At 33.0% G+C, this 13069-nt stretch overlaps 2 protein-coding genes across 2 annotated transcripts; both read right to left on the bottom strand.

Moving 5' to 3' along the window:
- Positions 1-864: 864 nt before the first annotated feature.
- On the bottom strand, positions 865-9527 carry LOC124453254 (TPR repeat-containing protein DDB_G0287407-like). Its single transcript, XM_047004032.1, is given in 27 exon segments — positions 865-1006; positions 1079-1210; positions 1282-1440; positions 1515-1604; positions 1858-1986; positions 2652-2768; positions 2882-3014; positions 3120-3235; positions 3312-3440; positions 3527-3632; positions 3818-3971; positions 4086-4438; positions 4576-4763; positions 4971-5144; positions 5354-5458; positions 5530-5638; positions 5730-5878; positions 5974-6030; positions 6158-6250; positions 6449-6565; positions 6870-7003; positions 7474-7607; positions 7735-7841; positions 8102-8170; positions 8374-8453; positions 8456-8756; positions 9446-9527. Coding segments are annotated over 25 exon segments (3402 nt in total). The 5' UTR covers positions 8745-8756; positions 9446-9527; the 3' UTR covers positions 865-1006; positions 1079-1099.
- LOC124453466 (AMSH-like protease) lies at positions 9518-13042 on the bottom strand. Its single transcript, XM_047004280.1, has 11 exons — positions 12885-13042; positions 12599-12663; positions 12239-12314; positions 11949-12158; positions 11632-11876; positions 11512-11555; positions 11190-11311; positions 10912-11049; positions 10274-10386; positions 9963-10065; positions 9518-9830 (listed from the first exon to the last, which is right to left on the bottom strand). Exons 1-11 carry the CDS (start codon positions 13023-13025, stop codon positions 9771-9773), a joined length of 1317 nt encoding a protein of 438 aa, XP_046860236.1. The 5' UTR covers positions 13026-13042; the 3' UTR covers positions 9518-9770.
- Positions 13043-13069: the final 27 nt, after the last annotated feature.

Genomic DNA, 13069 nt, shown 5'->3' with positions numbered 1-13069 from the left:
CTTTGTTGAAATTTTGTATTGTGTTCATAACGTCTTGTTGCAATATCTGAATATCTTTTATTTCTTCTAGCTTTAGTGTAACATTACTACAAGACAACTGTTTCCCATCAAGACTTGCTAAAAAAATGGCAGAAACTGTCTTCAGTACTACAATGTTAGAATTTAAAAAATAAGTTTTTATTTTTATTAACTAGATGAAAAATTTAACATGATATGTACAAGAACGTCAACTAGGAGATATTGAATACAACAAAACAGTTAACACGAGAGGTGGTGAGGTTCAGTAAAATTAAAGGGAAATTCAATTTTGAAATGACTTCACTCACCCTGAATAAGTGTTCACCTACCATTTTCAAGCTTCACATATCCATTCAGATTGTCAATTTTGACGACTTTCCCTTCAAAGTTGCCAATTTCCTCGCAATCAACTGACACAAGGCATCCCACCCAATTTGATTCTGACATAACTAGTAAATTATTTTAAAAAACTTAACACATTATTTGAAGTTAAATAAACATATAAAATGTATTTGAAATTTTTATTATTAAAATTGCACAACGGTGACAGCGATACGATTGGTCAGCAGTACATAATATACAACGACATACATGGTTTCATCTATGGTCATATTGGGTCATGGTGGCTATGAACGACAGAACGTGTGAGTCTTTTGAGCACATATTACTGTGTGACTACACATTAAATAGTTGGGATCAATGGTATTGAATATTGGGCAATTGTAATGTTAGTTTTTTTGCCTCAATCCAAAAAAAATATTGTATTATTTTGTAGCATGATATGATAATGTAAACGATGTAAACAATGTACAATGGAATATGTTGTTAAACAATTAGTTCGATGTATGAACATGTCTGCAAGATTTATTCAATGTTTACAAGTAAGCATAGTTTCATTGTGGAAACTCCTCTGGATTTCGGAACTGTGGTCGACTGTCTCTCAAATTATGGTGTAAAAAAAGGAAGAACAACATCTGGAGTTCTTTAACTAAAATAATGTAAATTATTTTATTTTACATACTAAAAAGTAACAATCCCTATCCCCCCCAAAATAACTTACAAAACAACATGGCAAAATTAATCAAGCTGTTCCAGCTGACATTTGTGTTCTCATGCTGGCAATTCTCATATATGTCGGCTCTTTTAAAGTGTCTTGAGCTCGTTTCGTCTTTGGATGACTGGGTCCAAGGACCTTAAAATACGAGAATTGAAATCAAATGACGTAAGTTTCATCATTTTCCATGACGAAATCAAGTGACGTACCTCAATACATGTATCATGCCATTTTACAAAATAATCATAAGCTGTTTCATAGTTGCGGTTGTCTTCATACAAAATACCAATATTTAAGAATAATCTTAACATCAACATGTGTTTTTCACCATATGTCTTGGCACACAACTCCTGAGCTGTCATAAGCATCTATACATAAAAAATATAATGAAATGTTGAAAGATTTTAAAGTTTTTAACGTGACGTCGTTTACATACGGGTACCTTTTCCTTCTCAGCAAAGTATTTTGATAATCGTGGATTAATAAAAGATTTCGTCATAATGGCTTCAGCAAGATGGCCAGTATCATTTTGCTAGAGAGAAATGTAAGCGCAAAGATAAATGTTAGTAAAACGCAATTTCAGTTCATAAATTAAATCACTTTGATCTTTCAATCATAATAGAAATACTTAAAAAACCAAGGTATGTTTAGTTTGTTAAACTCTGAATCAAAGCACGTAAAAAATATGTCCTTAAACCCACTGTTATTGATTCATACAACACTATTTTCCATTGCGTCTTTGAAAAATCATAAAATGCACAAAACTATAGGTAATAATGAATTACCCTCGTAAATATTTCTATTGCTTTTTCTACGGAAGCAAACGCTTCATTCCGAACATCATCCGAGTTTTGGATGTCACAAATCGTGCTGAAGTGATGTGTCATAACTAGGTATATAAGACCAAGTTTATTCTGAAATAAAACAACACATATCTCATTAAAAAATCGCCACGAATGGTCAACAAAAATCATTTATATTTTTGCATGATTTTTATTATCATTTTTAGCATTTAAAACAAGAAATTTTATTAAATCATAAGTTCAATATGAAAATGAATCTTCAAAAATGTTGTTTGTTCACAACGTAATTGTTTGACGCGCATGACAGTTTTTGTTGAACATTCGTGATCGGGAACACTCTACGCATGCGCTACCTTCTTAAAAACTTCAATCGCATGTTCTATTGTCTCAAATGCGTCTTTTCTCTTACTCTCGTTTCTTTCCAAGTCAGCAACAATAGTTAGATGATGGGCTATCAAAAGCTTTACCAGTGCACACTTAAACTGAGATGATTATATCAATAAAATAAGGTGTTGTAAGACAAAAAACATTCTTAACTTTAAGATGTGATGCGATTTACATTCCACTAAATCCTGTCATTTCAAAACAAAATATTAAGTAAACTCACCCACCAAAACTAATTCAGTTAAAAATAGTGCAAAATTACTTGTAACATTAGATCCTTTTATCAAACAGCCATTTGGAATTTTGATCCAATTCAGTGTACGAATGTTTCAATTTCAAACTGTACATAAAATTCTCTAGAATCTTTAGAAAACATTTTATGTGTAACCTACATCATTTTCATCGCCAGATAATTTCTCACGATAGCCGATACACTGACGACAATAATCGACAATTTCTCGATCCTCCTTTAGCTGAGATTGAGTAACAAAGTTATAGTTTTTGACAATCTACAAGAAAAACAAAAAAGTTACCAGCGAGAGAACAATTATTTAATTTTTTTAATCTACTTTAAACTACATGTTTGTAAATGTAGATCGTCTACTTTAAACTACCTACATACCTCACTTTTTGTCTTGGACATCAACTGATAAATTTCAGCCATTTTCTCAGGTCTTCCTCCCATTTTTTCTTCTTCTATCTTTCTCAATTCCTCCAGCAATTCAAGAGACTCATTGTACTGTCCAGCTTGGATTCTGAAGTATAAAAATGAATTTTAGATCCATAATCGACTTTTTGTTATTTTGAAATCTGTAACAAAAAATCCACACAAAAATACAATATATATGAACTACACATACAGGAATGTTATGACCATAGATTTTCTTTCAGCGACCTCGGCTGTTGAAGCACCAGAGTCTTCAAGAATAGTTAGTGATTCTTTGTACAGATTAGAAGCAACAGCATAACCTCCTGCCTATAAACGACATAGAAACATATTAACGTCAGACAAACATATAAAAACATGCATCATTTTTACCATTTCTAAATACCTTTTGCCATGATCTGAGTAAATCAATACTGAAGTCTTCAGAGTACAAGCGTTCAAAAACAGGCCATTCTAGCAGGCATCGTGTGAGTCGATTATTGTCTAATAACTGCTCTAGATGATATGGCAATTCCTAAAATAAAAGAAAGTTAGTATCTGTTTTCCGATAATCAAAGTTGATTTGTTGTGCGGACATACAATGTGTTCAATGGAACCAACCTCTGATTTCCTATCGAAATCTTCACAATGTTCAAAAAACTCAGCTAAACGACCATGCCAGAAGGTATACATATGTTTCTTACGAGCATCATCACCACTAAAATACCTGAATACAAACGTAGAAAACTTGTAGTCAAGGATTTGGACTACAAGGTAGGAACCGAAGGATTGTTCACTTATGAAATTACCAAAATATGAACAAATATAGAGTCAATTGACACGCTGTTTCTTGACTCTTAGATTATAAAAAGATTAAAATTGAATGTTTAAAAATACCAGATATCATCTTACTTTCTTCGAACTGCTTTACTAATAGATCGATGATAAAAGTCCAAACGACCCTCTCCCAGGTCCCCACACGGTCTCAATAATGGCTTTAAAGCACGATATACTATAGCCCATTTCACCGCTGGTAGATGAATTCGACGGCGCTTTTGAATCATTTCTTTTAGATTAAAAAGATCGTAAACATATGAAAGATCAAATTGGAGCAGAAAAGATAAAATAGGAGTAAAACGAAGTTTTTAATTCCCAAACATCATAACTAAATTCATTTTACCTCCTTCTACCTCTTTCTTTTTCTGTTCCTCTTTCTTTTTCTGATCCTCTTCTTTGTTATAGTCTGTCTGTACATATGTTATGTTAACCTGTTCTTGAAGTTTGTCTGCTAAAGCGTTGGTCGGATCGTTTGTCAAAACATCTGCGGGCGAATTCTCCGTCTTCTTTGTAGAAAATGGCTCGTCTTCGCCGGGTTTGTACTCCGTTGGAGTAAGATTATTTTCGTCAGCAAGTAACTCTAGTAGTTCCGTTTCTAGCAAACCATGGCGTGATGTTTCAAGGAGACAAACTGTTGCGGCAACAAGTTCTCCACCATTTTCTTCTTCAAACCGATTCAAAACTTGCACTTCAAGACTGTAAATAGATTAAAGTACACCACGTAAGATTTTGTAGTGAAAACAAACAAATATCATGGCACTGTAATGTTATCTAAGAATATACCAGACTTTATACTTTCTACGTACGAAAACAATACCCACGCCTATACACACCTCAATAAATCATCGGATAAAGATTGTATTTTATCATTTACCATTCGGAACACACCGTAGACACGAAGCTCCTCACATGCAAGTGAGAGCCACAACGGATTAGCTGAACCCTTTTTTGCCAAAAGTAGATCCATTTGTTCGTTATCTAATCGTTTATTGTAACGAGACAACGTATTGATAACAATTGCCTTGAAAATAATTTATGAAAAGAACAGTTTTTGAGAAACGAGTTCTTAAAACAGAAAAGAAGAAAAGATTAACTTTCAATCATAGATTGTAGATCGTATTTAGTAAAAAAACATGACTAGACATGCTTCAGATTTAAAATAAGGTTTCTTTTACTTTGCAACAGGAAAATCAAGGCAGGAATGTATTTTATGAAAAATATAAAATACCTTTCGTGATTCATAATCAAGTTCACCAACTACAATCTCTGTGGGATTTGTTTTATAAGATCTGAGTAAACGATGGCATTCTGTCTCGTCAATCATTGAGAGAATAATTCGGACATTTGGTGAGAGAACCTCTGGTAGCCATCTTGTTAAATATTGAAGCTTATCACTGTCCATCTAACAGAAGGAAAGTCGTTTTAGAGAAAACTTAAATTATAAATGAAAACAAGATTAATCTTGTATTGATGCAATCTTATTACACATACACGAGAAAAGTCAAACAAAATTACATATAACATTAGAAAGCATCTTTTTTTGATAAATTGCTTCTGTAATGTATGACGGCACAATTTTATTAAATCGATAATTGACGAATAATTTCAAACCTGGTTTATTGCATCAACAAATACAATGGTTGGAGGAGTGTTGACATTAGAAAGTATAGAATTTGCCAACTGCACCAAAGAGTCAAGATCCCTTACAACATCGCTCTAAATATAAAAACTTTTACAACGTCACACAAAGAAATGGGTCTTCAGAGATTTCCACAAATTCATTATACCTTCCTGGGACTCAACTCTTTTGTAAGACGCTGAAGAAAGAATGCCAAGTCAGTGGAGCCAGGTGTCGCACCAACAAAATGGAAATAAACTCGCCACTTCAGCATTTGCCTGTAAAAGATTTTCAACACTTGTAGCAATCTCTTTTTTTTCAAATAATATTGATGATTATATTTAACCAAATAACCGTTAAACAACTTACATTGGAGAATTTTCTTCAGCAGCAGAATTGCTCGACTTCTCAAATGCATCATGGGCAGCTTTCGCCATTATAGCAGATTTTCCAGATCCAGCATTTCCAACCAGTAACAACGGAGCTTTCTTGAAATTCTCATAAATGTAATCTTCGATCTACAATTTACGTTAGTAATCATGGATGATCAAAAACAGTTGCAGTAAAATGTTTTTGATTATTTCGCACATAGAAAAAAAGGACATTATTTTACCTTAGCCAGAATATCATTTCTTCCAAGCACACATTGTGATCTTGTATCAAGAAATGACTATATAACAAATTGATAATATGAACACTTTATTTATCAAATGCTTGAATAAAAGATAAATACATATTTTATATCAAAATATATTCAATCCATACTTTTTGATAACAAAGGTAAAAAAAGAACTTACTTCGTGTGCAGTTCTCTGTGCTTCAAGTGGATCTTCTGGTGTTGGATCAAGAGGATATTGCTCCTCTATTCTTTTCTTGAAAAACTCATACACCTACAGGGAATATAAAATTCCTTCTTAATGGTCAAAACTTATTTCCCAGTTTTCCATGGAGTTTAAAGAATAGCTATTTATTTGAATGCTGCGCTCAGCGTGACAAAATTTGTACAAAGCTCACTTTCTGGGCAGCTATAAACTGAATTCAAATCAATAAAAATTCTCAACGGAAAGTTAAAAGGAAAGAATACCAACTGTTCTATAAAAGAAAGAGTCCTGTCCACTGAGACCTTTTAATTTGACATCCTTTTCGGTCATACCATCAACCTGTTCGTTGCTGTACTCCACATTATAATGATGAATATTTGTTTCCTGAGAAGACAAAAACAACAAACATTGCGAAATTATCATTTTTATATTAATATTGTTTCATTTGAAAAGAGCAGCAGAAGTGGCTAAATGCTCTGAGCACACTGTTACTCGTAAAATTAACTATCATTAGAAATATACAAAATAGCCATTTGCAATGGGCAACAACATAAAAAACAACTCCATATATGGGCATGAATGACAGCTCTTGTCAATTTAACGTCTTGTGATCTAGGATTCAAAGCGCGGTAAAAATCAAGTCGTTTATTGTATCTAGTGGGAGGAAGACAACTCTTAAAGTTCTTACGGGAAATTTCTCTCGAATGACTTGTTTTAACTTAACCAATTTATCCTGAGCAAATGAGTCGGGGTCGACGAAAGCTTCCTTCAAACTCTCTGGCAATTTTGAGGCAAAATCACCATCGCGAATGAGGAACAACGCTGCAAAGAAAATGACAAGTGAGTGAAATACCGAGGAGGAGGTTAGAAATATGTTGAAAAATAGTTCAATTGATTCGCTTTACAACAATTTATGATAAAGTAAGAACAAAACAACCGAACTCTGATTCGCTTATTGCCGGTAAAAGTGTACTAATAGAATATCTTGGCATGTTTAGTTTAAAGTTAGCTAACTCCGCTTTACTGACAAAAACAACGTGGCTCTCTTGAAAACTCATTTAATTATTTTATTACAAGTCAGAGCCGAATTCATCAACAGGAAAACCTGGAAATAACTGGGCGTTTATCGTCGACACAAAGTGTATGTTTGCTGCATACTATAGTGACTAGCGAGTAAGGAAAAAAATATTTAACTGTTCACCGTACGTGTTTTTGGTGAATTGAGCGGAATTTGACAAGTAATCCGGTTTCAAAGAAAACATTTATTCTCGTAAAACTGCTTATATAGTTACCATTTGGGTTGCATTTTCTAAAAGCACCATGAACTATTTCCATTTCTGTGACAGAAAGACCATAAACCCAGCCATATTGAGCAGCGAGATTGTATGTAAGATCACCAAAAGTCGGAATCCAACCGGCTCTTTCACTGCGTAGACGGAGTGGAGAGTCAAATATTTGCTTCAAAAATTATTTCATTACCACAAATTCATAATTTTACAAAACAGAAATTTTTAAATCAACAAAATATCTTGAAAGCTACTCTGTTAACTTACCAGGTTAAATTGAGAAAATAAGGTAAAACATTTTCTTCATGACAACGATCTAATACTTCCAAACATATTCTTATTGTCTCTTCTGATGTGGAATCCTTGGGAACACCCTAACATTAAGTTAAATTTGTGCATTATAAGTAAAAAGTGGTGAAAGATAAGAACACATATAACAATAGAAATAAACATATTGTTCTGGCCTTCACAAGTCACTTTGTTTGTTAAACTGAACATAAGAACCGACTTAATTTTTAAAATCTCAAACAGCAAAACATGTTAAGCAACCTTCAATAACTTAGATAAAATTTTGCCAAGATTCATGCAGAATGATAATCTCACACACTATCTAGAGATTAAATTATTCACATACCCATCGAAGATCGCATTCGACTAAATGCAGTTTTCTTTGCTCACACCACAGACGCAAATCTGGAAACACCTTAGTAAAAATTTAAAAAATATATGCAAAACCCATAGAAGTTTAGCCGAGCAATGTTAGTAGCCAGTATAAAAGTATCATCATCTTCATACTCACTATTATATTATTAAATTATGAAATAGTACCATCTAATTCATTTAATGCAGTCAATCACTTCTACTATACATTAGATTTAGTTGAAACTTTACAAAACAAAAACATACTTCTTTCACCAATACTTCACGTTCAATGTGGAAATCTTTAAATGTTGATGAAACAAACAAACGAATTGTTTTCCATCCTTTCGGCTTTTATTTTTTTCAACTATCCATTTTTTGTTTGGAGTACATGTCTTCTTTACTGCAGTCCACATTTGCATTGGCGTATGAAGACGAAGGGAGGCAGCTTCTTCAAAAGAAATCTCTAAACCAAGGTCTGAAAGACTTGTAGTAACTTCCTTCTTCTGCTTTGATACTTCAGGACAGGAATGATAATTGTTTGTCTCAGAGGACTGCTCAACTTGTGAAGGGCATGCAAAATGCTCTTGTTTAGGTTGAGAAGTTAACACTGATGTTTTTGAAGAACCACAACCCATGCAGCTCTATGGCTGAAAAAAATAAAAATAATCAGCAGAGAGAAATATATTTAGTTTAAATAGATGGAAAAATAATTGCTGCCTGAGTATCCCATGTCTGAAGTTACTTATGATAAAAAAACACACACTCTAAATTGAAGCACATAAGCACTATGTATGTATTAATTACATCTTTCTTGATAAAAATACCAGACTGAAGCATTAAAGCAGTGATAGTATTCACTTGACGGAAGTTTATTGTTACTTAAGTTTTAACATCAGATTTCCCTTGACCAAAACAAAAGAAAACTTGTCTCGCAAGCAACTCTACAAAAATTGAATTGCTACTAAGTTGTTGAGAAGCAGAATTTCGGGCTAATATATCAAGTAGAATTGTCCAAGAGCACAGTGAGAAAAATTCTAAATTTACACCTTGCCAACTCCTGGTCACAAAAGAATAGCAACGAACATCAACAAACATCATTCAACATTCGCATTAACCTGTGATTTTATTTTGACAAAGAACAACATAGAAATACCTACTCGATTTCCGATCACAGAAAAAAAATATTTAAACTTTTCAAATTTCAACTTTTTACTTGTCTATAGTGTCCTGTTAGCATAAATTTTTTAAACAAACACAACAAAATCGTGTATTTGAAAATACTATGGCAACAGATATACACACAAGCATTTGCCCGTACGTAAGTTTTCCAAATTACCTGCTAAATAATAATATTGTGCCCATTATGCCATTGAATTCATAGTTAACGTCAATATAATCGTCAGCCATGTTGATTCTTTGATGGTTTATTAATAATTAATGATTAGAAGTTACATTGGCAACAAAGGTATTATTACTTGGTATTTGTTCTACATTTTCCAAATGCCTATGTTCAAAAGATATGGATGCAGATAGCAGATAGACTAAAGATAATAAACACTTTTTAATTCCTTAAAAATATATAAGAACAAAGCGTTTCTTTTGCTTTATGTACTTTCTTCTTCCATATATAACGCGATTTCAAGTTTTCGAAGCTCGATCAATCATCTTAGATCAACTGTCGTTATCGTTGAGTTTCCATCCAATTTGACGTGGGCGCTTTCCTGAATGAAAGTATACGACGAAATTGTTTTAAGAAGAAATTATTGTAAAATTTAGCAAATGAAAAGTTCAAACGCAAAATAATTGAAAAATGGGCTATGACTGTTTCAACCATATTTTGATTTTGCATTTACTTCATATAAAGGAGGTTCCTTAGGATGAGGATGAAATCCTTTCAGTTTACACGCTGATATAAATTTCAATCCATAGTCTCTGGTCAGAGAATATATGCCAGTTCTAAAACAAAAAAATATGAAGTAGTACTTACGTTAAAATGCATGCATAAAATTTATCTTCATGATGCTTTTTTATTTTCCCTGCTAACTAATGAAATATTTACGGAAAACAAAAGGTGTAAAAACATGCATCTTTACTGCATGAAAAAGAAAGTTGGAAAAATAGTTTTTTGGAGGAAAAGTTTGAAATTCGTGTTAGATGACCTTACTGTGAATGCTTTGGTGCGCAAACTATGGCAATTGCTTCTGGCATCATCAACTGGTACGAACAATGAGTGTGAAGGTCAATACTCGACATAAATGCCGTCTGTGATGGGTGCGTCTAAAAAAATGACACGAAAACATAGGCACAAAGATGTAATATAAGATAAAATTGACTCCAAGTAGGTCTTATCTTATATTTCTTCTGAATGATAAAACTTATGGGCCAACTTAAATTGCGTTCTAAAAACAGAGTCCTTTTTTATGGTTTCTCTGTTTCATGCATTTGAAAACAATGAACATTGGAACAAAGTCAATTCTTAAAGTCATTAACACAATAACAGTAACAGTGATGTGAACCATGTGACCAAAATGGAACCTTTCGTTTAAAAAATGGAATATTGATGTTGACGATTCAGTAATTAGTGGAATTTCACCACCAACGAAGTTCATACATTACGTGAGGGATCTATCCTTAATTTCTCAAGTTAATCCATCTTGACGATCTCATAAAACTAAAGATAATAGTATAGTAAAGTGTATCCAAAGTAAACATGAACTTGGAAATACTGGAAATGAAAAATTTTATTGGTAAAGTAAGCAGAGAGTTATATAAAAAAAAGTAGGTGCCACAAGTAAAACTTACATGTATCCAACCTAGTGTGATCAAGTTATGTGTATCTTGATACGAAAAGATATCTTCTTCATTCAGCGTGGTACATGAATCAGAAGTCGAAGTTTGCTTGGGAATGATCAAATGGGTAATTTGAAAGGTGTTTTGACCCTACAATGAAATTAATTTTGCTCAATTTATTTGCCGAAAGGCAAAATATCGTTGTTAAAAAGTGAATCATTTTCTTCCACCAAGGCTTCAATCGGATTCACTTGGACAATACTTATAATTCATTTTAATTTATTTTTTACCAAATTTCCTGCTAAGATCCCACATGTCTCACGGTTCTGACGAGTGTTTGGCGAGGCTACTTCCAGGAATATTCTGATCAGTTCAGTAGGAACGTTAACTGTTCGAAGTCCATTTACAAAATCTACATTTACCGTAAAACATCTCATTGAATACATTAAAAGACGAAATAGTACACAAGAAGTATTAGTCACAAACAAAAATTAGGGATTTCATGTTATTTTCCCGTTAAATTGGTGCTACACTGCATTTTTTTCTTTTTGAAGACATCACGTGAAAATGTCTTTAAACTGCGTCATCCGTGATGGATTCAATGCAACTTACCAAACCAACTCGGCTTTGTACTTCTGTCAACTGTTGGTGTAGTTCTAATGAAATGAAAGAGTTTTGAAATAAGTAAAACAATTTGTCAACAAGGATTCAAGAATAAATAACAAATGAGACCTCTCTTTAACAGTTATATTGCTGTGTATTTCATCTGTTAAGGTTGAGTAAGAAACTGGGGGAGTAAGGGATTTCCTTGGCTCATTAGGCATTATGCTTTCAGGAAGTGGGTCAGGTGGAGGAGCATTTGGTATCAATATGGGATTTGTTATTTTCATTGAGTTTTCACTTCGATGAATTTGGGTCGTTTCTGTTGCTCCAATTCCTCTTGTGTTGCATGGTCTTTTTCCTGCTGGAGACGTTTTTCATTTTCTTCTTCTTCCAATTTGATCTATTAATATGAACTAGACTTTGTGGCATTTCTGCCTATAAGTTTACACTATGTAAGAGTAGGTGTCTTGATGACATGAAAGTTTACAACATACAGCATTGCATAAATAAATCAACCCCAACATCAAACAAAACAACTTATTGTTGCAACTTACTTTATTAGCTTCATTTAATTTCCATAGCTCCAATTCCTCACCAAACTGTTTTTTCAAAATAACTTTTAATTCTTCTGCTCGTTTGAATGCTCGTATCACTCTCTTAAGGTTGATGATGGCACCAATTTATATTGGACTGATGATAAATAATATTAGAAAATGTCCATTTTTCATATGCTTACCTTTTTGCTATCTGCTCGGTTAATTGGAGTTATCAGCTTGTATTCGGGGTGTTTTGGAAGTTTTTCAACAAGTAATCTAAAGTACAGTTATATGTATGTCATTTTTCAGAGCAATCAATCAATACATTTTGTACCTGATTAATAGTCACCATGTACTTAAATCAAATACAATAAGAAAAATATGTGTTTGCAACTTGCAAGTGCATATAGCAGGTAGAGTCGTTTCAGGTGTTTGAAAATATTCAGAGCAATAAAGCAGACAGAATGTTGTCAAGGGCAGTTGAACACCGTTTATTTTTGTGTTAATTGTGTGTGAGCAACTGAAAAAATCTTGAATTTAGAAAAATATAAGTAACTTACGTAATTAGTTTAGTGTACAAGACATACGCATGTTCAAGATTGCCTTCTTCTATATAAACGTTTGCCTTAATGGATTAAATCATTTTGTTATTACAAAAATAAAAAGAAATATAAGTACGACAACATCAAACAGAAGAAATCGCCAGTAAATGGATGAAATAATAAAATCAATAAAAATCATTTAGAGAAATCATCCCACTCTTTGATTTACTTCGAAGATATACAACAACAACAAAGTCACTTCTCTCTCTCTCTCAGTGCTCTAGAGACGTTAAAAACAGTTTACCATTCTTTCCATTTCACTTCCTGACCGAAGATATCTTCTTGCTGGTACATTATTCTCTACAACAACACTAGATCCTAACTGTCCCAAATTGCGAAGTCTAAATGCTGGATCAATGTTCTCTGGTATTGAAATGTCCACCATTTTTGTTTACAATCGCTCATTACGTCATCCTTATTTTGCTACAT

Source organism: Xenia sp. Carnegie-2017, unplaced genomic scaffold, assembly GCF_021976095.1.
Source record: "Xenia sp. Carnegie-2017 unplaced genomic scaffold, XeniaSp_v1 HiC_scaffold_25, whole genome shotgun sequence".
In the NCBI taxonomy this organism is placed as follows: domain Eukaryota; kingdom Metazoa; phylum Cnidaria; class Anthozoa; order Malacalcyonacea; family Xeniidae; genus Xenia; species Xenia sp. Carnegie-2017.
The sequence above is the reverse complement of the archived record's forward strand: the minus strand, read 5'-3'. Positions and strand labels throughout refer to the sequence as shown.